At 35.8% G+C, this 26,902-nt stretch overlaps 1 protein-coding gene across 3 annotated transcripts in view; it reads right to left on the bottom strand.

The window, feature by feature from the left end:
- Nucleotides 1–26,902, bottom strand: part of ULK4 (unc-51 like kinase 4) — a 213,473-nt gene that overhangs the window by 87,166 nt on the left and 99,405 nt on the right. For all 3 annotated transcript variants that reach the window (XR_010027757.1, XM_063156453.1, XM_063156443.1), the window contains one exon: nucleotides 2,114–2,219. Coding sequence is in view for 2 of the 3 variants with exons in the window: in XM_063156453.1 (XP_063012523.1) it covers nucleotides 2,114–2,219 (106 nt within the window). In the remaining variant the exon portion in view is untranslated. The remainder of the gene's footprint in view (nucleotides 1–2,113; nucleotides 2,220–26,902) is intronic.

Below are 26,902 nucleotides of genomic sequence, written 5' to 3'. Positions count from 1 at the left end.
AAGTATATAAAGCCCTTCAATTTGCACAGAATAACTTCTCTCCCCTTTCAATTCAAAGAAAATCTAAGAGTCTGCAATTAAAGGATCAATACTCTCATAACATCTTTGGCAAACCAAATTTTAGAAGTTCTTTACTTGACAATTAGGCCCTAAATCAATAAAGCACTGGCCAAAATCCAGGTTTCCAGTACTCTGAAGATTAGACAGTGGGGAAAAGGGATGAGAGAAGATGGAGACATTTGACTTGAGCTAAATTATTTTTGGCTTCTGTGCTGCTTTCTCGAGTGTGGTTGCTGAAGTTCAGTGAGCCCAAGTTAGTATTATCTAATCAGTATTAGTCTGAAAATATTACTGGAGTCATTAGGACATAGCACAAGAAAAAGATTTTAATAATATTTCTATCCTGCTTCCTTAGTTTGGAAACTAGCATGACTGAAGAGATGTATTTTATTTTTGGAGCAGATGAAAAGTGAAAGAGCACAGACATACTACCAGCAGCATAAAAAGCACATAGGAGTTTGCTCTGTAGGACAATAAAGAAGAGATATTTAGGGAATGGAGGCATTTCTGCAATGCTGTTAAACAGTTTTGCACCTAATTTGCCACACAGAAAAGCAGAGGTGTATTACTTTAAGCAAGGCATGCCAATTATGTGGTTACAGTGCTTGTGGGACTCAAACTTCTTCGCATTATGCAGTTTTAACAAGTTACCCTGCTGCAGCTCAGGTCAATGCCAACTTAGGATTTTGCCTGACAGAGAGCAGCCGTGCCTAAAGATAGTAAAAGCAGCACATACATCTCAATCCCAAGAAACCCCAAGCAGTTCTAAGTGTGATAGGCAGTTTGGTGAGAAATAACCAAAGAATCAGAACACTATTAACCAGCCCTTTCCAAATTAGTCATACTATTCCATTTTTTTCTCCTTTTTTGTTTTCTCCTGGCTCTGTTCTCCACTAATACACCACTAATTTCAGAGTTAATCTGTTTGCAACAGAGGAGAGGAATATGTTATTTAGCAACAGTGTCAAGTTCCAGTTTGTCTCCTGAATAATGGCATTGCCCATCCAATGCCTTAAGTCTAGAAAGGTTCAGGAATTCATTTCTCTTGCTTTCTGGGTCAGTGTTTAAACTACTATGCTAATTATGAAAATGAGGACATGATTCCTACTACTTACCTTGATGGATTCATAGGCTGGTATGTGTAACAACAAACAGTACAAATGGTAACACAGACCTGTGTTGCTAGATGTCACTCACCCATTAATGATAAACAGAAGAAATGCTATCAAAATCTAATTAAACAAGGTTGTAATTTATATAGAGTTCCAACAGCAGAAACCTTTTCTTCAGAACCAATTTCTAAACAAAAGAAGCTTACATAATAAAATGCAGTTAAATGAATCATGGAATCATAGAACAGTTTGGGTTGGAAAGAACCTTTGAATGTCATCTAGTCCAAACCTCTTGTAATGAGCAGGGACATCTTCAGCTAGATGAGGTTGCTCTGAGCCCTGTCCAACTTGACCTTGAACACTCTCACGGATGCGTTCAATGCATCCAATCACTCTCCAGGCAACTTGTGCCAGTGTCGTATTACCCAGCGTAGGTGGTAAGCATTTCATGAAGACATGCAAGGGTTTGTAAACTAAGACTTTATAATCAGCTTGGGTTCCACCCCATTGCTCTACATCATTGGACTGGAACAGAAGCTATTTCTTAAAAGTGTGCACAAATATTGTACAGCTTATCCTTTCACAGGTTTAACTAGTGAGAAAAGGAAGAATTTGCAGAAGTCTCTCTACACTCTGCAGTGTTATGGTTAGTACTCTAGTCCATTACGTCTTTCCCAAGCCATTCTTCACAGGCATAATGTAATTTTCAGTTAGTAATTCTTTTGTAAGCACATTTTCCTGGAAGAACGACTTTCTAAAAGTTAAATTTGTAAATCAGTAAGGAAGGAAGAGGAAATGATGAGGAGGACATCAGCTACAATGTGATTATCTAACAACCCCTACAAAATGTAAATAGATAAAAGCTAGTTTCACACAGTGCCAGCTATTACACACTGGGAAACGTCTGAGAATAAAGGAGAATAAAGATAAAGACGACATACCTTCTTGAAAGAGTGGAATCATGTTCACACTTTTGTTAGCAACAATATTATTCAGTAAGACAATTACAGTTTGCATTGTATTCCCAAGTATACTGTCCTGGTATCTCTGGAAAAAGAAAACAGTAAAAAAAATATAAAAATCCAGTATTTCTTTTGCAAGGTTAGAAGACTATTACCTTAAAAAATATGGTAATACAAAACTAGTACTTTCTCAATCTGTTAAAATTCAACATTTAAATACTATAAAACCAGGCAAATATCTTAGACAACATCCATTTCAGGGACCCTGCTCTACAACATTAGACCCAAAACTTCTATGTTCTTTTAAACTAAACCAATTCTTATCTAGATTTAAAATGTTAGGACTTTTCAAAATGGCATAGAACTTTATCAATCTTATCTCTATATATTCAGAACCAGAAATATTTCCCTTTGAATATTTCTTTTATTAATGGCATAATTGTTACTCTTTTCAGTCTCAGGTTGATAACCCCACCATAAGTCTATTTGTTGCTTTTCTTTGTATACATTCATAATTTCACAGACATATTAAAGACCTATGAATGTATTGAAATGCAGCACTTTTTTAATGTCTTATGTTTGAAGATTGCCTAAGTGATTTTTCACAGTTGTTGAGACTACACTGAGCAGAGGAAGGCACCAAGATTTTTAAAGAAATTTATTTTCTTGTGTTATATTCACTACACTTGCACACTCAGGCTGAAAAGGATGGATAAGGCAATGCAACCAATATGCATTTATATACACACGAGGGACAGTAATAACTAAGATAACTTCCAAGAACCCAAAATAGGAAAAAGCCTTGACAAATCTCACTTTAGATCTAAATATAAGCCTAAGTACTCTTCAAATCTTCCTTGAAGGTTCAGGAAATATTTTGTCCAATTTTCAGACTCAAAGTCAAATATATATATGTATACATCCAAAGTGAAAATAACAACTAAGAAAAAATTGTCATGTTTCATGCATCATAGGTCTCTCACATGCACTTAGGTAACTTCCATGCATCCCTTTCCCATCAAATCTCTCAGTATATTGGTATTGCTCAACTACTTCACTGCTACAGAATACGTCATTTATTAGGGTCCACCTCCTGTCTGACAATTGAAAAAAATTTAAAGTTGAACATGATGAAACTTGTCTGAAGTTAAGCATTTCAGACAGCAAAAATCACTTCAGCTCTTGAATACAGTCAAAGGAATACTTCCTGTTTCTGCACTGAAAAAATAAAATGCATTATTTCCTACACATAACAGGCAATATATATATCCACAAGTATAATACATTAACAGAAAATTAAATACATAAACATACACAGACTTCTATTCAACATCACATTATATGAATTTTCTATTCACAATAAAGTGCTCTGAAATACATCATAAGAAGAGACAAGGAAGAGTGCCTCACAGCCTTTTAAAGGACTTTAGTTTCTCACCCAAGGCATATATATATATATATATATATATATATATATATCTCCAAGAGCTCTTAAATTCTATTTAGTTTATATAGCATTTTGAGATGTTATTTATGATTTCCATAAAGAACATAATAAATATCTGTTCCTCCGAAGGTTTGAAATACAGCCTGATAAATTCAAAAGCAAAGTTGGAAAGTATAAACATCAGATTCCTCAAAGGTAAGGTAACCAATACAGGAAACAGACACCATGGTACTAAAAGTAAATTTGAATTTAGTTTCCTACAGATATCTGAAACATAAGAAAAACATTATTTTCAAAAGATAAAGTGTTTATCTGGTAGTCTATCATCACAATATCTTATTAATTCTCCTAAAGAACGCCTAGAAAACAAGACATTAAACAGCAAGAATTACTATTTCCACTACTGAGGATAGTGATAGATACACTAAAAACATAAAATAACAAAAGCAAAAAATATCCCCAGATGTCAAAACAAGATCTCACTCAAGTATTTTCTCTGAAGATATAATATTTCTATTACTGCTTCATATATTTGAAGTAAACACCTTCTAGTAAAATTCCCCTTTCAGATATGCAGTTAGAAGAGAAGCTGTTAGTTGCTTATGATAACAATCTTTCACATTTACCAGGTTAGTAACGTTTCAGTGAAGCCATTTTTGCTTTTAATGGACATCAATTGTGCTTTGCAACCCTCTGCTGAACAACCAGCACTGATGTTTTCTACTTATATCAAAGCACAAATAACAAAACTTATCTTACCCTAAATACATACAAATTAGAATTCAAGATGCAATGTAGATATCTTGAGGAAGGAAAATGGTATCTTAATGAATTAAATAATCATACAAATGGTATACTCAGCTGTACTACTAATGGTTTAACATATGTTCCATGATGGGTTTTGACAAGATACTAGGTTCCAAGAAGCTACAGGTATACTTTACTTATCTAAGCCATCACTGATTGCTGTTAGACTCAATTTTAGAGGTTTATATAAAAATATTTAACTTCATAATCTATCAAGGAGTAAAGCTGATCTAATTTGTGTGCACAGCACCACTGACTGTGGACATTTAATGAACAGTGCACTTGACAGCTTTAATAAAACATAGCATTTGCCAGCAGAGATAATTAGAATTGAAGCAGTAAAAGTCTAGTGTTTGGCAACACAGATGAAACAACTTCATTAAAATGTACAGCTTCGGCAAATGAAAGGCAGGAAAGCACTGGACCCTGAAGAATCAGCCTTCTTAAAAATAATTGCTTCAGTGCTTAAAAAGGACAGCTATGAAATACCAAGGGCATAACAAGGAAATACTAGTATTAAAAAAAAAGAAACCACGGAAGATAAAGCTTTTCTAATAGGACTGAACTGTATTTAGGCCATTAAACTTTTCATTCTAATTTTGAAGGGTTGCACTTTCACAAAAGAAATCAGTTGAGGTATTTATTTAAACCATTTAGGTAAAAAGGTGTGAATTAGCAAAGATGGAGTAGGAATCTTGGCAAGACACTATGGCTAAAGCTGCCTTTTATCTTCCTTTAAGGGGATTAGAACTTAGAACAGTACTAGGCAAACTACAGTATTTTAATTACATTTTAGATAACAAAAGAGATTGCACTTGTGATAAGAGGTTTGCAATTTGGGAGACTTCACATACATGTCTGCTATTTATGTATCTAAGAACCCAGGAGAGAAAGCCCTAAATGCTACGTTTACAGATGTTCTGTAATTAAATCTTACACTACATACCACAGTACTCCTGCTCATTCAAAATAATCAGAGTGATTAAACTTTACACTCTCCTCAAGCTTATATATGATCTATGAACACAAGTTAGGTAAGGAAGGGAACATAAGGATATAGAGGCTTGATTTTTCATACACTAAATCCATTGAAAGAAGAAAATTATAGAAATTAACCATATTCAAATAAAGTTATTAAAATATGCCATTCTTATCTAATGATTCTTTGTCACAGTATAGTTGAGATGAAATAAACCAAAACATTGATGCTAACAAGGACCTATTTACAGGAACATAGTTTAAGATTGCCTTCAATCTAGCATATTTTGATTTGCTATTACTTTATGAAATAGAGAATTAGAAACTTTGATTAATTTAATCTCTAACTTTAATCTCTAATTTTTGTGGCCTTTGATTCATAAGACCAGTTATGCACAAACTGAAAGCATATCATATGGATCTCTAACATTAGGGTAATCCTATTTTCCTTATTAATTATCTAAATCAGGAGTAAGAACAGTCCTATCTCTTGCGACTCTGCTTTTCAAAAATCAGACTTTTTCAAAAGTACAGTTCTACCAGAACTAATATTTCCGAATATTTCCCTCTGAGTATGGTCATACAAAAAGGAGCAACTAATCTGACAACCAATTTCTAGAATGATCACGCTTTTCAGATGTATCACAATGGTGACATATTCAGTTCACATACAAAGATTTTTAGTCCTGGAGCTTTCACAGAAATTCCTCCTGGAATATTGAAAAAAAAAAGAGCATCTGCAATCTTAGTCAATACATGCTTAGGAAAAGTCAATTGATTATAGGGGAAAAGTAGTGATTTTGAAGCATTAACTAAGGAGAAAGAAAATCATTAATAAACACCTGGAATGTCAAGCATCAACCAACAGAAAACAGTAGAATTAGTCTTACATTTTGTTCTAATAGCCACTGCAGGAGGCAATGCAAAATTTCACAATCTTACATTCACTGTTACAGATGAATCGCAAAGCAATTCAGCAGCAGCTTTTAAAATAGAGTAACATTTCCTCTTTCTACAAAATTGCACCTAAATTTCTGGCAGCAACGAAACCTCAAAGCTTATCCTTTTGCTAAAAGCTTTAATGAAAGATCTCAACTCTCACGGAAAATTTTCTTTACTGTCAACAAAGGGAGTCTGAGTAGGCTCCTCTCTCAAGCAGAGTCAGGCTTCTTCACAGAGAGGATGCTCAGACTCAATTTCATACAAAAACAAACTTCCCCATTACCTAGAAAAAGGTAGCTAAACAAATTACCTTTCTGAGGATTAAAGCTATTCATTCTAATTAACACTGAGGTTTCCTAAAAAGAAAAATTTGTGTACAACTGAGCAGACAGTATGGGAAAAAAATCTATACAGGTATCTCACTCTGGAGAATTCCAGTATTCTGGAAGAATTTGCACTGATATGCTCTGAAGCAATGAAACTACAAGTTTCATTTCATTCAATAGATACTACCACAGCAGTAACTTCATATTTAGACTCAAGTCTGGAGATGCTGTGGAAAGTCTCAAGTAGCTGTGAAGCATTTGAACTGCAAACTCATTGGGAGCTGCATTCAAACATTATGCCAAAAGCTACCATACCAAAATACTCACTTCTCAGACTTGAATTTCCAGCATTCATGAAAAGCTACTTCGTCAAGAACTCAGAATGACAGATAACAATCAGTGGACATTTTTTTTTTTCTGCTTGGATTTTGCTTTGATGCAAAAGACACTTTGCCACCACAAGGAAAGAAGTCTCTTATATTCTGTTCATTAATCCACCATCAGCTGTTAAGAAATAGGTCTCTGTCTCTTCTCCCTCAGAACCTGCTCCCATATCCATAGCTAACTACTTGCTAAAGCAGTATTTAAAAGCAAAAACTGATACTGACTCAGTTTCCGCTGCCTACTGAGGGGTGCAAGATCGGGATTGAAAAGCTTTTCCTGACATTTTCCATAACTGAAAAAAAATCCTGACCAAAAAAAAAAAAAACCAACAGAGAAAAAGCTATGCTTTTACAAGGAAGTAAAAGAGATAGAAAAGAATATCCATTGTCCCTCTTAATCTCAAATTGAATGTTTTATTCTTTGTACTCAGACTCGCTTAAAATCCAGCAGTGTTGGTGAAAAAGATGTTGAATGAGAAGCCACCGGCTGACAAAGAAGTACAGGGAAATGGAACCTGTCTAAATGAGGAAAGGATGCTTTTCTCCACTGCAATTTAGTTGGATTGAGAGATATATTAAAGCCGCCAAAAGGGACAGGAAAAACACATTTACATGTTAAATATTTTTGACTATATGCCTGGCTTTATGTGTTCTACCCTCAAAATACTATTTAGTTTGAAGAGCATTGTTTTTTCCCACACACTTGCATTTACTCAATCCATAATTACAACAGAGAAAGTTGATAACAAGTTTATCAAGTTACATTAAACTTGAAAACACTGAAGGGCTGTTGAATGAAAAGGAAATGTTTGCTGAATCTTCTGTTGCTAGAATCATGGTATAGTCTGATTACATTTGGCACCTTGAAAATACATCATTCCTTAATTTCTTTTATTACTTATTTTAGGGATTATTTAAGTAGCTGATTACTAGCCTGAAAGACACTAGGAAATTCTCTTTATATTTTATATTTTTTTTTTTTGAAAGTCACTGTGTACATTTCATTTGTAGACACCTGTTCATAGAGATTTCGTATGTTCCCAAGAGACATGTACTTAGAAAACAAGCATACTCAACAACCAGGGTCTACCAGCTATCAATCTACTCAGCTCAAAGTACACATCCTAGTGTGCATGGGTGTCCTAGGAAACTCATCTTCCAGCCTTTCCCCACTCAAGGTAGTCCTAGAGTAGCTACACCTGTTAGTTGATACCAAGGCATCAAACTACATGGCAGGAAACAGGGGGCACTAACAATATTCCTCAATGAACAGATTGGCAGAAATGCTGGAAAGTAACACAGCCAGCATTATTATCCCATGAGAGAGAGGGCATTTCTTTCATATTTCTGTCCTGGGCTTAGGCAGACAAGCAATTATACTCTACACCAACTATATTCATACTAGGACACTAAGCAGTCAAGGCAAGAGAAGCCATGAACTGATTGCTGCAAATGAAAACTCTCCATTGCAAAACACTGTGTTTATTAGGTGTAAAAAAATTATTAAATAAGCCTATTAATGACTACAGTGGTTTTTTGTGGTGCTATAGTCAATAAATATTATCTCTTAAGTTTGTTTGCTTAGTAGTGAAATTCATGTGTACTCTAAAGAAATATTATAGGGAGATTTTACTTGGCATGATTTTTCTGTGATTAATATCCATGAGATGATATCAGAATGAGACAATTAATGATTGATTCAACACTTAAATCTCAACAATTTTAAAATCACTAGTCTTGTCCCTTCCTTCTGACACTGAAGAAGATTACAGAATTGAGTATCTCCTCCATTTTAGCATTTTTGTTTCCAGATGACTAAACACTGAAAAAAAGTATAGTAGACTAATGTATCTGTTGGGTTTGTTGGTTTGGGGTTTTTTTGATCAGTTAATTAAGGACCATGGGCACAAATAAATCTTTACCATAATCACATTATTAAATACTTGAAAACCCAGAAAACAAAAAACATTTTTAGTATGTTACACTATCTTTGTGAACTAGAGGAATGGAGTTTATGAGCAAACTATCTCTATAAAGTTTCTTCTTCCATAAATTAGTGGTATATAATCTTTATTCTCAATTCTATCTCCAGTTAATGTTCCTGATAAACAGTATGTGTATTACACAAACACACTTTCACATCCATGCATCACAGTGTTATCTTGGCATTTATTCAAGAACTTGAATATGAATGTATTTTCTTCTTATGCCAGGCTATGGATATGAATTCCAAGAATAAAAGGAGCTGAAGTGGATCCAGTGGTCTGAACAGAACTGAACTGTGATAGTGGAGCAAGGTTAGAATTCAGAGTAGTCCTAAATCTGTGTGTGCACCACAGTGATTAAAACTCTCCTGAATGTAAGTGGATTTGATGCACATATTAAAGCTAAATAAGACTTGAAGCATTTGCTATATCTCTTCATGTCAGCTTACAAACATAAGTATTTCTACTGTCCAGGCCTAAAAAAGGCAGCGTTTATACAGCCATCAAAAGCTTCATCACTTTCAGAGGAAATAGGAAATGAGTCTGGTATTAAGAGTCATGTTTGTACATTTGGAAGGAGCAGTTTGTGTTCACAGCCAGAGAACTTCTCAACTGGAACAAACAATGATGATAAAAAAAGATAGCAAAAGGAAGTACAGTTTCTTTTTCTATGTAAATACTAGAAACACTCTTTCTCTTTCAGACACAACAGGAAGGAAATTTACTGTTATCCAAAAATCTCCCACAGACATACAAACCACTGATGAGCTTAACTTGGTGTCCAACAAACAAGCCACCAACCCCATTCCCTAATTAAATTCTGTGCATGATTAACATAATTTTGCTTTATTACTGTTCACCAGAAGGAACAGGATGTAGTCAAGATGAAAAATTAAAAAGAACAAGTAAATTAATCTAGAGAGTAGAGAGAATTTCAAAGTTAAATGACAATACTTTCTCCTTGCTTAAATTTTTCCAAGATATTGCTGCAGTTTCCAGACTCTACAGAGTTTGCTTTTATATTAGCTATACCTGCGGCACCAGAACCAAAGACAGCATATGTATCTTGGTTATGTTGGTCTGGGACAGAAATAGCATTTTTTTCATTACATTGTGATTTTTATTTTTTTTATTTGTTTTCTTCCTGCTTTTCATGTAGTTCTTATTTTATCTCTACCTGTGACCTTAGAAAAAGTAAACACAAAGTTCACTTTAATAGGTCATATTTCAGGTACATACATTTCAGAAATATACTTATGAAGTGACAGCCCCATTTTATCTCTATAAAATACTAACAGCATAATGCAATGTCAGTCACAGGAATTAATATCTTCCAGTCACTGGAATTCACTGATATTGAAAGAAAGCTGTTCCCTTAGCCAGCAACAGACTGATGATGCTAGGCCACAGAACAGCATCTGAAAGAGAACTAACGGAGAAAGAAATGACAGCTAACAAGAATAGCAATAATAGTAATTATTACTACTCAAAATATACTTGCAATATGAGTTTTATAATTAATTTTTATGTCCTAATAGATTATTATTATTGCGAATTTAAGATGGGATTTAAGTAAAAGAGAAAAGCTATAGATTGCATATAAGGAAGAAATTATTTGCAGCAAGGGTGCTGAGACACTGGCACATGCTTCCTAGAAAAGTTATAGATGCCCATCCCTCTAACTGTTCCAGGCCTGGCTGGACAGGGCTTTGAGCAAACTGGTCCAGTGAATGACATCCCTGCTCAGGGCATCCCTTCCTAGGAACCAGATGATAGTTAAAGATTCCTTCCAACCCAAACTATTCTACGGTTCTTTGATTTAGTTCTTACCACTCAGAATATTAAACTAAGACAAAAAATAGTAATTGCTTCACTGAGTATATAAACAAGGATATAGCAAAATTAATTTTGGACTAGCCTGAGCCTTGCTCCCATAGTGGCAGTCTCAATAGCACCAGGCAGTAGACAGCTTGAAAAATTTACAGTCACTTAGCACTACAGGGCCACCTGATACCCCACTGATACTCCATGAAGCACTCTGTGCACTTGCCTGGCACAAAACAAGCACCGCTTCTGAAAACTCTTACTCTCACCTGTTCTAAAGTCAATTCTTACATTGCAAAGAAGAGCAATGGCACAACTTAGAATTAAAAGCTTAACTCACATCTAGAAGAACATAAGGAAAGGAAACCAATTCTACTTCTCATAAGTATTTGCAAAACAGTATCAGATGCTATGACTTGAAAAAAGTATACCTCTTGCTGTTAAATATTATTTCATATTTAATTTATTCCATTTTCATCAGAGATTAACAGATGGTTCAAAGACAGAATCAGAAATGGCTAAGTTCAGCAAAACAGGAGGCGCTCCTAAGCAAGTTCTACATCTTTCTCAAAGACAGAGGAAGTTACACTGCATTCTGTTGTTACAATTATTAAGAATATATTGAACAGCATTTTTCTTTTTGCACATCTTTCCAGGGTAATCTTCAAGTAATTTATTATAGTTCTCTTCATGGCCTCACCCCATCTTTCCCCAAATCATTTCTATTTAAATAACCACATACCAATTCAAGAAATCAACTTTAGGAATACAGGTTTGAAAATTTGTATAGTTCATTAAAATAGATTCCACTTAATGACAGAGATATATTTCAGTCATCAATATGTAGGGCATAGGTTCAATTCAAATCTTCCTGATTTTCCTCACTGTTAAGGCAATTATTGCCTGGATATACAGGAGATTCCAGTGCCTTCAGAGCATAACAAAGTGCCTTCAACCCTCTAAAGAGTGAAGGTTTTTTGTCCTTCATATACCTTCATTTCAGTGGTAAACAGGCACTAAATGATTACGAGGGAACTTATATCTATTGCTTTATAAGGATCTCATATATACATATTAAATATATACATATTTAATATCCATTAAATATGTATATACAGACACATGAACATACACATTTGTTTTCTTATAAAGTATTTCAACTATGACACGCAAAATTCAAATGAAACTATGCTAGCAATGCTGAAAAATCAATGACTTGAGACTCTATGCTGTTTCAGAATGGAGCTAGACTTTCAATTTCCTTAAATATTTAAGACTTCAAACAAATATTCCCAGTGTGCACTGACACACTCAATAGGTTATCACACCACCTGTATCCCACAGTAGTTTGCTATCTTACAAGAAATGTAGAGGACTTCAGTTCTTTCATTTCTACTCATTTTTACTGAAAGTCCAGATCATCCTTTTCCTCTGTGACAAGGAAAAGTTAATATATACAAACTGAAGCAACTTCAGTGGGAGATGGTGAAAGATGTTCATAAAACATCTTGCTTAGTAGTCAAAATATTTGTTTTGAGCTTCAGAAACCCAGAGTCAGCCGTTTCCTCTAGGGTGATTTTGAACTTGGATCTGCACATGGGCCCTTCCCCTCCAGTATTCCTGATTGACATGCCACTGGCTACCCTGAAATCTGCCTTCCTCCTCTACCTCCCATTCAACTGTGGGCAGAAAATTCATCCTGAACAAAAGAAGCCTTTCTCAGTGAAACATGCATCCAACTTGGAATAACATAATGAAATCCTGAAATAATCCCTATATTTCCTCCCCCAAACAACAGACTAGAATCCTGAAAAGAAATGGGCCATGATCACAGAATCACAGAACATTCAGAGGTAAAAAAGACCCACAAGGATCATTGAGTCCAGCTCTGAAGTGAATGGCCCATATAGGGTTCAGCCCCACAACCTTGGTGCTCTTATCTACTGAGCTGATCAGCAAGGTTCTGCTGCCCTACCCAAGCTGTCTACCAGTAAAGAACAGCTTTATTCTTGTATGAATTGATAGCCTGAAAAGGAGTTGGATTTTTTTTAGATCAAAGTAGCATTTTGATGCTATGGGAGACTCATAAAATATCATTGAGAACTAAATTTAATAACACTAGAGGCTAGACAGAAATTTAGCCCATATGTGGTGGCACACAATGTGGCATTGCACTGTAAAAAGAAAGAATAAAGAAAAATAATAAAAATCCAAAACCCAACTAAAAATCCCCCCAAAAAAACCAAACCAAAAAAAGCCCACAAAACCCCAAAGAATTGTACCACTGGATTAAGACAGCATATTTTATATGAAGAAATTAAAATATGAACTTTGTTAGAACACAGAATCTTAGTAATAACTAAATTAACATTTTTAATTACTCATAATAGGCCACCTCACAATTATTAGGTAGCTATATTAGTCTTTTACTTCATTCCATTCAATCTATACTCCCTGAACAGTTATTCATACTGAAAAATGTGTACAATAGATGTGAGGGAATAAAAGGATCAAAGAGGAAAACAGCTAAAATATATCTGAAAAGCTGGTAACAGAAATTTTACAAAAGCCAGGGAGAGGAGACTAGAGTATCATTAGCCATTTTCATATCCTAATGGAACATGCAAGTTTCAGTCTGTTACTGAGAGTGGGTCCATGGCAAAGAGCCCAAATGAGGTCTGAAAAAGCATAATGTACCTTTAATGATTGAAATAGCAAGAAAATTAAATCTAATCATGTTTCATTAAGCATACTTTAGCTCCCATTTTTACTAAATTATTCTATTATGATTTCCCAACTGTCTGTTGAAATAACCTTTTACAGCAATCTAATTCACCATCATAAACAAGTCTCATTTCTCACAATGAAGCCCCCTGGGATTAGTGAGAGGAGATGGAAAATCTAAACCTTGCCAATCCTGCAGCCACTAAGGTAACCACTCAGGGAGACAAAGATTTTTGTTTTCCTATTTGTGGCTGAGATCATTAAGATATAATTAGAAATGTATTCATGAGTATCAGAGCGTCTGTTATGGAGATACCATTCACCCAACAAGCATCCTCTATACTAGTCTTTAAAAAGCACAGGAGCAGGCATAATCCCCACTTCACTCTCTGGAGAGTTCTGCATTAAATGGACTGCATTAGACATCCCCTCTCACTCCCTGCTTTTTAATGGAACCTTATACATGCATGCAGTATTTTCTCAGACTCCATTGTTACCATCAGAACTGCTGGTCTGTTTGCTTTCAGCAATATGCTCCTGCAGAGCCATCCAGATGTGAGCCCTAAAGATAGCTACGTGCAGGGAATTTAAATCCCGCTCCAGAACTTGACACAGGGCAAGCAAATGTAGAACTTGAGAATATACAGTCAGAAATGGATTATTTACAGAATAATCCCTGGCTCTCTGCAGCACTGAAAGGAGCTATCAGCCCTCATACACAGCCTTTCTGCTTTAGTCAAACAAATGAAATATGCACCAAGGAGAAATATTGCACTTCACTCCAATAAGTAACTGAAAGAAATCTGTTTTTCCTTTGTAAAGACCTTAATTGTTACTAAACTTCATATCAAATAACATGACAGCAACAGAAAATTAAAAGCAACATCACCCACCAAACAGTGCTTAAGTATCTGCCACAGGGATCAATTTGGAGCCCCCAGCTAAACTGCAGAACGTAAACTGTCAGTCACCATATTTAGCATCATAATGTTTGAACAGGTTATTATCTTATTTGGTAGTCAGGATTTTGAAAGGAACCCAGTATATAAAATAGAAAGAAAAGGAGTTGTAGGGCACAACTTTGCTTCCTGTACCCATAGGAACAGTAAGAAATACTTGATCAAAACATCCAATGGGCAGAAACTGAACCCTGTAATATAAACAGGGGATTCAAAAGAGAAATCTGAAAGAAAAAAATTACCACAATTTCAGCTGAATCTTTGAAATGATGCTCTATTATAATTGCAATTAGAAAGTTACAGTGGGTAAACTAAGATTGCCTCATGGTAGGCTTAATCTTTTTGCTTAATCTTTTTACACATGGCTAATGAATCTACCTTAGTAAAGTAATGATTTTTAAGCTTGCCTATAAAACTGTTTACAAAACAAAATATATTTCAAACCTAAACATTTACTACAATGAGTAAATGGCTACAGGTAAAAACAAAGTAAAAAGTAGAATATTAAGATTTAATTTGTTTTGCTTTGTGGAAGACTGACATTCTAAAATCTAATTATCACCCTGCAATATAAACTCTTCAGGAAAACATTACCACAAGGAATGCATAAAGAATACATGACTGAGGCCAAACCAGACAAATTTCTAGATAAATGATCAGAGTTCAGATGCATAATGCGGAAACCTCTGCCAGCCAAAAACCATTCACAGACATTCAATATTCTTTTACAAACTCTATTGTGAAGCACACAATAGCTCAGTATCTTACTCATCAGAATGCAGCTGGTCAATAAAGGTACAGTCAGCAACTGCCACATTCCTATGCCAATATTTATTTAGATGAGATTAAGAGATGTACCTCAGCTTTTGACAGAACTGTGATAATGCCACAGTAAAATTCTGGTCACAAGATCAATAAATCTTACTCTGAAAAACATGCATTCCAGATTTACTTCAATATATATTTTTCCTTAAATGCCTTCTCTTTGCCTTGACATTTACATTAGCAGGAACAATTTATTAGCAATTTGCTCTTAATCAGCCCGACAAACATGAAGTGTGGAAGAAGTGAGATTTTGCATTAATATTGCTTCTACAGCAAAAATAAATTAATTTTTAAATGTAGACAATCTCCTTGGGTGACCATTGATGGTAATTCCTTTTTGCATCACCCATTTAAAATTTTTCATAAAATTCAAAGAAACTATGGTAAGGTCATTATTTCTCCCTATAACTTGCTAGTTAAAGGTCATAGAGGACACACTTTGGCACTAGACTTGCGAAGTCTCACATTAAGAATAATCTGTCTTCTTGCAGCATCTGCCTTTCACACATTTGCATCATGGTCCTACAGCCCTTCCTCTTCCATAGGTCTCCACATGCCCTTCAGCTCCAGCCGTGATCCAGGAGTGCAGTGGGCGTGAGGGAATGCTGCAGGGCTGCACTCCAGCCAGCAATTACAGACAAAGCAGCCCTGCCAGCTTCCCCAGGCTGTTCTCCTGCTCCCTCTTCTGCTGCTCACAATCAACTGTCACAGAACTCTTGGGACCAGGCACATTTCTTCTTTTTTACATCCCACAATACAGTATGAAGAACTCTTACAAGGTCACAAAGACTTTGAGATTGCTAACAGAAATAATTTGAGATTGTTACACACACATGTATATATATGGACATTTTATTTATGACACTCATACACACATATATCTATGAATATTACAAAATTACAATCTGACTTTGCGAAAAGAACTAAATAAACAAAATGAAATGTGTCCAAGGTGTGGGCACTGTAAGACTGTGAGAATAGTAAAAAAGCTTAAAGAATGGGAGGGGAGATTTATCAGTTACTGATAAAAAGTAGGGTAGGATGAACAACGGAAGATAAAGAACTTAATTTGTTTAATCTTATTCACAGCAGAACCAGTCACCAATCTAGAAGATTAACTGCTTTAGTTGCATTTCTTAAATTAAAATGTAGGAGAAAGGCAGTAAACGCTACAACTTTCGGAGGAAAGGGGTGTGACAGAAGTAAGATGGATTCTGAAGATGATGATGCCAGTTAAATCTCTAATTTTAAAAAGAGCACAATTATCTCTTTACCCATCCCAAACCACCTCCCAAATATTTTTACCTAAGTGGGAAAATTGTCTAATTATAATGACTGAGTGATGTTTTGATGTAATAAAAATTCTGCAAAAATGTGCTACATTAAACATTGACAACTCTGAAACTTCATCATAAACAATGGCTAGATATTAATTCTTAAAGAAAATCCAAACTTCTTTGTGAATTCCACAAATTAGTATTAATTTTTAACTCCACAGCCAGCCAAATAAACAGCACAAACTGAAAATTAACCTCATAACTCAAAGTTGTGTATTTTTAACTAGCTAATTTCTCTAAGAAACAACTTGCTTCAGGAAACAAGTCAATCTTTTTAAGTCATAAAAAATTAAACTGGTTTCTCAAATAAAAGCGGGAGTTTAAAGACCAATTTCTGCAGCTAGGAACAAAAATAGTGCAATACAGAAAGGTTCCCATGCATTAATTTTTAGCATATAAAGCAGAATCTGACTCAGTTCAAATTGAAGGTCTACCTATCCTAACAACATATCTAAAACACTCAAAAACAGAAGAAGCCCTACATGACAGGTATACTGAACACTTTCCTTAGCCTCCAGGAACTGACAGCCCAAGGACTTTGAACCAGATGTAGTTTATACATGTAACAACTCTCAATGGATTTTTGGTCCATTAATTTGTCCAGTCTACTTTTTAATTCAAGTAAACTGAGGATGCCATGGAGCAGAGCTGAAAGCTGACCATAACCCTACAAGAAAAAGAAACTGACCTTTTGTCAATTTTTCAGATCCCAACTTCAAGTTTTCTTCAGTTCTTACAATACAGATCTTGTGTGAGTGGAGACACTGAGCAGCAATACTGTTCCCTATTCACCTGACTCTGGCACATATATATCAACTATCCTTCAGATTAAAGCATACAGAAGGATAATTTCTTTCACAGTAGCCATTCCAGACCATTACCCATCTCTGTTTTTTTTTTCTTTAAACTATTTGCAGTTCTAGTGTAAACATTTTGAGATGGGGACCCCAAAATCCACACATGGAGTAGCACACACGATGTTTCTCTGCCTACCATTGCAATACTTCATCTTACATTTAGTGTGTTTTCCAGACCCAGGACAAAGGATTAAAAAGATGTTTTTATTAGACTGTGTTTTCATCTAACTACAATATCTCATTCCTGAGTGATAATGGCAACACATCTTGCATGACTGCAAGATAGAGCTTATAGAGCTGTGACCCTAGACAGAAGTCACACATCGTGCAATACTTCAGAACACATACAGGTTTCATTTCTGCTTTGAAAAGGGGTGCAAATGAAACTGAAAGTAAGTAGTATTAGGTGTCAAAAAAACTTGAGAGGATTTTAATTACATGAATAATCACAAGATCCTGGAGGTTATTCACAAAACTTCTATCAAAATAGGCACAAATCAAGTGTGATAAAACAATATGTCAATGCTGAACAGGTTTCTGACTACAAAAAGACCCTAACCAAAACCAACCAAACCAGATACTGTTTAAGAGGGAGAAAACTCTGCTTTAGAATCTCTGCATTGTGAACTTTGTAAGTTCTTAAAAGACTGGGTTAGCTGAGAGGGAGAGAACGTGAGCACCAATTGTGTTTCTATCCAAGCCTTAGGGCTGTCTGTAGTGATGGTCAGTCCAGAACTCCCACTCATGGTGCTGTTGGTGAAATCCATCACTAAGGAACATAAGCTCAATACCCTTCTGCCTTTAGTTCCAAAGACTGACAGACTGATCTGTCATCTAAAATGAAATTCCTGATAAAATGTTCAGTGAGCATAGAAAAATGTTATAAACTCTTCCCTCAGGCTGGACTGGGGGAACCATAACAGAATCATTCCTGACAGAAGGGGCCAGACAGAACAAAGTACTATAAAATGAAGGATTGAAGAATTTTTATTAAAGTTTTCTATCCATATAAAGTGACAAATAAAAGAAAAAATTATTTCCCTATCAGTGCAAAAAGTCACACATCTTCCATACTTTTAGAAGTCTGGGGGATTTTTCACATATAATTCTTCACCTAAATACTATAAAAGCCTTCTTACTACATAATTCAAATATTCTACAAATTTTAACTGTCCTAAAGCTCAGAGTTTAAAAAAGGGTCTTAGTTAACATGTAAGTAAACTTGTTTTCCAATAAATAAAATCTAATATCATCAGCTTTAGCTGTCATATGGAAAGCTGAAGTTAGCATGTTCCCTTAAAGGTCAGAGCTGCACTGTTTTTAAGTAAAAATATAATCAGTAGGAAAAATTCTCTACAGTAATATTTAAACTACTCAATCCCAAAATTTAAAAAAACAGTGTTGAAAACACTGTTAAAACACCACAAGACTCATACTTCAGGTAACCTTGCATAAATGTCCAAGTGTATTGAGAGATAAAACAAGTTGGCAGAAACACTCAGTGACTTTATACACCTATCCATTCAACCCTGACCTACAGTCTGCCTTGGATTTGGTTCATAAAACACCACCCTCATGCAGTATGGCTCAGATAAAGAAGAAATGGGAGGGGAGCCAAGCTAGCTGAATAAGCATTGCCATTTCAGTCCATCCACTTTGCTTACTTAAAGGTCAAACCATGCAAGTTATTAGGAAGCAGGAAAAAGATGAAGAGCTCAGAAACCCAAAATCACCTGAAAGACTACTGACCCGGATCCTGGTCTAGAGGAGTTAATGTCTAAGTTCAATAAGGCTCAGTGTATGGCAGCTACAATGCTAGGACATAACCTGTGGGGTAATTTTTTTTTCCAGTTGGTTGACTTTTAGGAAGGTGTACTGACTGGGACAATCAAATCACAGAATAACATATGGTTGAAGGTGCCTCTGGAGCTCTCCAGTTTAGCTGGCTGCTTGGCTCAGTCTGCACAGTCTCCAAGCCTGTTACAACCTCTCTCACCTCTCATTCCAGTGTTTGACCACCCACCCCACAGCAAAAAGTTTATTTCTATATCAAGCTGGAATTTCCCATCTTCCAGCTTGTATTCATCCTGTCATCTCTCCATTGTGCACTGCTGAGTCAAGTCTGGCTGCATCTTCTCTGCACTGTCACATGAGGCAGCTACAGGCAGGAAAAAGATCCCCCCAAGATTTCTTTGTAAAGGTTGTATGAAGCTTGTTCTCTCATCCTCTCCATGTGTGCCATGTGCTCCAGACCACCTGATCACCAGGGTGGGCTTGCTTCAAGATGTCAAAGGTTCAGGGTAGCACTATTAAATCTTTTACAATATGAACAGTATTTGAACACAGTATTCGAATACCAGATATTCCGAACGAGTTTAGCTTTCCAAGAAAAACTAACTTCCAAGAGTTGTTCAAATAACAACTGCATTTGTAACTGGAGGGGTTTAAGGGAAGTGCCAGCTACCTGCATCCAGTAAGGGCCAAAGGACAACAGGCAATCCTCTCAATACAGGAAAACCTCATGGATTTTGAGCAACAGACAAGGGCCAGCACATAGTAACAAGCAGAAGCTCTGCCCTTTGTAGGCACAGAGACCTCTAAAACAACTGTTGTGTTGGATCTTAAATCATCCCTGAAGGGATCATTCTGTATTTCATACCATAACTCTGGATAAATATTGGAGTTATGGTTACTCATTAATTCCTTTGAGCAGAGCTTAAACTGCACCATCACCATACATCTCTGCAGCATCCTGTTTGTCCCAATCAAGAGAAGATGCAAAAAGACCAGAGACCCCAGCTGAGTCTAGGTCAATTTAGAGCAACACTGTTGAATGTTCTTGGGATGGTCAGAGCAATGATGTGATAAATACATGGATCTGCCATGCAAGGAACAACAGAGATCATTACTTTGTGACCAGGTTTTCTTTGAAATTGTGAATATATTTTCTTTCAAAAGACAACTTGTAAGATATTATACCATAATAAAAAATAACTATCCACTCTGGACTACTGCAGAAACATTTATCAAAAAACCCACCTTCACAAAACCAGTATGTTTGCCTGCTTATTGAAGACCAGTAATATATAACATGAAGAGCAGGATCAAAGAAATGGAAAACAGTCACAACATCACAAAACTCAGATGTGTTCTACTATCAGCAGTAATCATGGTCACTATTTTTGCAAAGTACAGATACCTATGCACTTCACTACCTGTGATTTTCTTACCCACTATGTTATAGCTAGCTTTAAAATCTTGCTACAGTCTTTTAGATTCCTATTTATTACCTGTACAATTTTCAACTTTTAGGACAGGATAAATAAAGAACTACTACCAAACACATAAGAATATTGTTTATACAAGAATTTTCTTATGTCCCTTAGCACTGCATATAAAATAGAAAAAAAAAAAAGCTGAATAGCATACACACTACAATATTAGTGTCTAGCATTAGAAAGCAATTCCTTTAAGATGTAAATAGCTGAATTTTCTTCCTATACAAGAACATAACGTTGTCACAAATGCTGTGTACCCAATTTTTCTCTGAAGTGGAGCTCCAGGTGATTAAGTAAATAATTTTATTCCCTCCCCTAACAGGAGCACTGGTCTAAAATAATTTTGCAGATAAGAAAGACAATGATAGAAGGATATGCTTTATCAATACTTCTTTTTTTAATATCCATTCCATTATGCAGACTATCAATTTATATTATTAAAATTATTTAAAGGATGGCTCTGCTTCCTCTCACTTTCTCCATCAGCAATCTTACTGGGGATAGATCTACAGACACACAGCCATAAAATAGGCTGCCCATATTGACTAATGCTTTTCATAAAAAAACCTGAATACCTTCTAAATTTAATGAATTCATCTTCCCTACATTCTTGTGATGTACATTTATAGTTTAGACATCACCATACTGTAAGAAAAAAAATAATTTGAGAATTTTGTTTGAATAAGGTGCAGCTGGGACCTTAAACAAGCTTAGTTTCAGGATGATGAGAACCAATTGCTGAGTTTTCTCAGAGTAAAGGTGTTCATTGGAAACCCAAAGGATAGAAGCATAACAAGCATATGCTGAAAAGGAGGGGTTATACAATTTTCCCAGAGTCAAGAATACATGTGGATCAGCAGCAGGAATAGGAAGCAGTTCTCTCAATTCTCTCACTACTCTGTCAACATTATTTTTCATCCCAAAAATCATGCACTTCAAGTTTTCAGTTTTTTCATTAACCTGTTCTAAAATATTTGTAACAAATACACATTTAACTACTTCAAAAAGAAAGTTATATAAAAGACAGACGAAATTATTTAACTCAAGCAACCCTACAAGAAATGCTGAAAAACAGCCTATTAATACCATTCAAAAAAAACAGTATCAAAACTCAACAACAAAAATTATCTCAATGTGATGGATGGAAAGTAAATAATTCCAGCTCTGTTTAAAGCTGGCAGCTGTTAGCTCAGAGTTAGGTGGAGACATCTTCATGAATTGCTGCCATACACTGACTGCAGCACAGACAACTCTTAAGCTCTGTGGTTGCAGCAAATGCTGAAAGTCTAGCGTACATCATGATATTGAAAAAGCAAAATGTGTCTTCCATTGTTGGCAGGAAAATGCCTCTGCAAAAGGGAATTTTTGTTGACCTCATCACTGGGGAACAAAGGGCTGGAGACCAGTGCTATGGAAAGGGAACTGGGAGGTCCTGGTTGATGCCAAGTTCAACATGAGTCAGCAGTGCCCTGGCAGCCAGGAGGACCAAGTGTGTCCTGGGGGACATCAGGGACAGAATCACCAGCCAAGCAAGGTGGGGGAATTGTCCTGCCCAGCTCTGCACTGGGGAGGCCTCACCTTAAGTGCTGGGGGCAGGTTTGGGCACTACAATGTAAGAGGACATCAAACTGTTAGTGTGTGTCCAGAGAAGGGTGACTAAGTGTAGCAGCCCATGAACTCTCTCCCTTTGGTAAACCCCCAAGCCCTCCGCCCTGGAAACATTACCTACCACAGAGTTAGACCTCCCAAAGGAAAAAAACAGACTCTCCCATGGACTTGATGTCACAACTTCCTCTGGTTTCTCCTTCCCCTGTCACTGGCTTGGCCACCCTGATGGCCACCCCCCCTTCCCCTGGAGGCAAGGCCCCTCTGTCCAGCCCTTAGCTCTGCTCCCTTCCCCTTTATAAGCTGACTGCTCCACAGGGTTCACTCTCTTTCCCAGAGTTTGTCCTTCACCTACTGTGTTACTCTGCTGGAATAAAACCTTGCCAAAGAGGTTCTCTTGCCTCTATCTCTGAGCCAGTTGCAGTGAGTGTTGATTGTAGGTTTGACTGTGTTACCTGAATGTTAACTCAGCTTGCTTTTCGACAGGAGAGGTTTGTTGGGGATAAGAAATAGGTAGCAGCACCTACCACTTTAACACCCACATTTTTAAGTAATATGGTGCAAGGTCTCAAGAGAAGACTTACAAGGAGCAGATGAGGTCACTTAGCTTGTTCAGCATGGAGGAGAAAAGACTGAGGAGACATCATCACAGTTTATGACTTCCTCAAGTGAGGCAGCAGAGGCGAGATGCTGATCTCTCTCTGGTCACCATCAATAAGACAGGAGGAAATGGAATGGAGCTGCACCAGGGGAAGCTCAGATTGGACATTAAGAAAAGAGTGTTCACCGAAAGGGTGGCTGGGCACTGGAAGAAGCTCCCAAGGAAGTGGTTGCAGCACAACACCTGACATAGTACAAGGAGCATCTGAACAACACTCTTAGTTATATGATGACTAAGGTAGTTGTGAATGTAGCAGGAGTTGGACACTATGATCCTTACTAGTCCCTTCCAACTGCAGACAATCTGTGGTTCTGCTATTGCTCTATCCATATGCAAAACCACCATGCATCACATGACAACATCTGGGGAAAGAAATCAAATGTCACGGATTCTTGTTATTAATCACAATCAGAAACTGTGTTTATACCAAGAATTTTGGCTTCTAATAATCTTTTTGTCATCTGTTAAGAGCACAATAGTTACACATGAATAACTTAAGAATTCATTCCATGTACAGTGTTAATAATTGGAGAGATCAGTTGACCATAACAGATTAATAACCCAATTCAGCAGTAATCCAACATTTATGCCTATAGAAACTTCCTCAGAAACTCCTGACCTAAAGATGACTAAAACAAAACAAAAAAAATCTGTTTCTGAAAATAAAACTTTCTATTAGCAGGATTCCTCTTCCTGCTAAAAAAATCTCAGGAGAGCTTTGCTTAGAAATGTTTATTTCCAGGAGTACAAATTCAGATGTGCAGGCCTTTCCCTTTAAAGTATACACTATTTTCAAGTCAGCAATTTAAAAGATATAAGTAGTCTCAGGAATCTCATCCTAAAACTGAAAGTGCTTAAGCTTTAATAGAGTAATGAAAAATCTTAACATTCCTACCAAAGAAGCCATATTTTATTCCTGGAAAATTGGAAATGAACATACTGTACTTTCACAGTGTCTTATTTGGTGTATAGAAGTACTCTTATTAATTTGATTCTACATTAAAAAAAGAAAAAATATAATACCTTACTGAATGTTGACACAAGACTTCGATGCATTGGTAAGAAATTTGTCAGTTTGGAAAGGATTTAAAAACATTCTCACTGGTGAAGCATTCTTCTCATAGTAAATTCTACACTTGCAATACATTTATATTCTTTAAATGATATCTTGTAATTTTTTCTTATTCCAAATACATAAATTCTAAGATAGTTCAACACTTTCTCACTAGTTTCTCCTAAACCCATCTTTGAATATTAAATGTCTTCCAAAAACCAGCAATTATTTTGCTTTATAAACTACCCATTAAAATAGGGTTTTGGCACTTTCAGAAATCTTCATAGATTACACTCTTAATCTATCACAGCAGTTTTAAATGCACTGCCAGAGTATACAATTTGACTAGTAAATATAGTAGATTTGAGAAAATGTGCATACTTCAGAAAAGACAAAAATAAAGATATTCACTATGGATACATTTAAGGTTTCTAACTAATATCCATCCTGTAAAAGCCATAAAAATCACTCCTAGAATCCAATTTCAGTTACCTTCTAAATGCAGGTTTTCCCTAACAGCAGTGATGAACTGTGAAATACACCAAAAAGAGCCATTGCATTGAACACCTTTGTAACCACATCAAAAATACAGAGAGGAATAGGAATACCCCACACAAAGGCATTTAAATAAATAGTATTTCCTGTTCTTTAAAACACATGTAGACTAAGACTATTCCTAGATACCTTAGTGTTGGTTTTTCTACTAGAGAGCTGACTATAAATTAAGGATTGAGTATGTCTACAGTGAGATGTCCAGAGCAATCAATCAGCATCAATCTTCTCATGCAAGCACTGAGCTGACTTTAGGTCAAAGCTCATTTACAGCATAGAAGACCAAGGCCCATTCACACTAAATGCTAGAGCTTTTATTATTTGCCAGATTTACTATCCTAATTTTCTCCAGCAGATGAGTTCCATAGCATAAACTTTTACCTTTGACAGAATATAAGAGAAAGAGTATCCTAATCTTTTGTTTCAAGTACTCATCCTGGATGGCTTATGAGTACTTGCAAGAGTTAGAAACATTCTTCCCATTCTTTCAGACAACCAACAAGATGTGCACCCCACTGGAGTAGGAGGTGCTTTCCTTAACAGACACAAGTAAACTAACGGTTCAAATGCTGCAATAACGTCTGATCCATGTTCTTCTATACTTATCATCCATGTGGCTGCTAGACAGCAAAATACCTCTACCTCTTCCCTCAAATGATACATGGCTGTAATCTCTCACCAGAAAATAGAAACCAAGCAAAAGAGGATGATAAGGCTCTTATTTTTCCTCTCCAGTGTTCTTTTTCTCCATTTTTATAGTATTTTCACAGGTAAGACTGGCCATAAAACAACTATTATTTTTAAAATGTTTTAAGTGGATGGCTTTGTTACTTTAACTGAATCACAAGGAGTGGCATCTCTGACCATAATAATTTCCTGTGGCTTTTTTGTCCTATTAAAATTCAAAATTACATATAGAATCCAACCACTGGTTCCACTTGGATGCTATACAACTTCTTTTTCACACTTTTTTTTTTACTTAAAGTACTTTGGTTAGAATTATTTTAAATTTAAAAAAAGAAAAAGGCAATCTAACTATACCAAAGGAATCTAGTTATACATGGCTATGTGTCCTCTACTCAGACAAAATTTCCACAAAATTGTTAACTTTCTTGGAAAGAAGTTGCCACACAAGAAAGCTGGCATGGCTTGTTTCTTCTTTTAAAGTGCACACTTATCTATTTCTTATGTAACTATTACAATTTTTTTTTAATTATGCTTAGCTCGTATTTTCTCCGTTAGTGATAATATTGAACTCTATTTTCATCTGCAATTACCACAAAATAAGCAAAGCACACCTTCTAAAAGGACCAATGACTGCCACCATAACATGATTTTGAAGCATCTTTTGAGTCCCCAAGCATAGGTTGCCTGCAGTCTACCAAAAACATGAATAGTATATGATCCTCTAATTTAAGATGTCCAATACAGCCATCCCAAGATACACAGGGACAGCATAAAACTTTCAGACCTATACACAACTACGAAAAATAAAAACATATGAACAGGACTGCAAAGGGAAATCTATATGGTATTTTCATAGAAAGAGCTTTCCACTGTATTTGAAGGAAAATAATTTAAAATATGGAATGTTGAAGTTAATTTTAATTATTTCACTAATGCAAACAGAAGAGGTGGACTTGGTTGTGTTAAGAATAGAGTAACAATATAAATAAAACAACAACTGTGTTTGAATGGCTGTGCAGCTTAGACATGAACACACTATCTACTAGCAAAAACTGATGGCTGTGATAATATGCTGGTGTGACTAAAAGCTAGAACAGAAATTTTAATAGGATAAGCATAGAATTAACTACTGGGCTTTAAAAACAGAGTAGCACTGAGCTCCTAATCACAAGCATCATTAACTTTAGTTTTAAAACTTAGCAGCAGAAAAATAGAATTTCACCAACTACACAAGATTTTTTTTCTATGCAACAGCTTACATTCAGACATACCTAAATGAAGATCAGGTAATATTTATGATGTTAGCCTTTTAAAAGTAATATAAAACAGAAATTAACATTTATGTCAACTTCATTGCTTGCTACTCAGCAAAATCTTGGTAGCAATCTAAAATACAAATAGCCTTAATTTACAAAAATGGCAGTTTTTGTAAGCACTTCCAAATCCTTTATCAACCTCATTCCAGCATTATAACATAATAATCAAAATCAATACTTCATAAACTATAAACTAAAATATAGTTGAAGGCGGATGTCAT

This window comes from Melospiza melodia, chromosome 1 (genome assembly GCF_035770615.1).
Source record: "Melospiza melodia melodia isolate bMelMel2 chromosome 1, bMelMel2.pri, whole genome shotgun sequence".
NCBI classification, from domain to species: domain Eukaryota; kingdom Metazoa; phylum Chordata; class Aves; order Passeriformes; family Passerellidae; genus Melospiza; species Melospiza melodia.
This window is presented reverse-complemented; position numbering and strand designations above follow the sequence as displayed.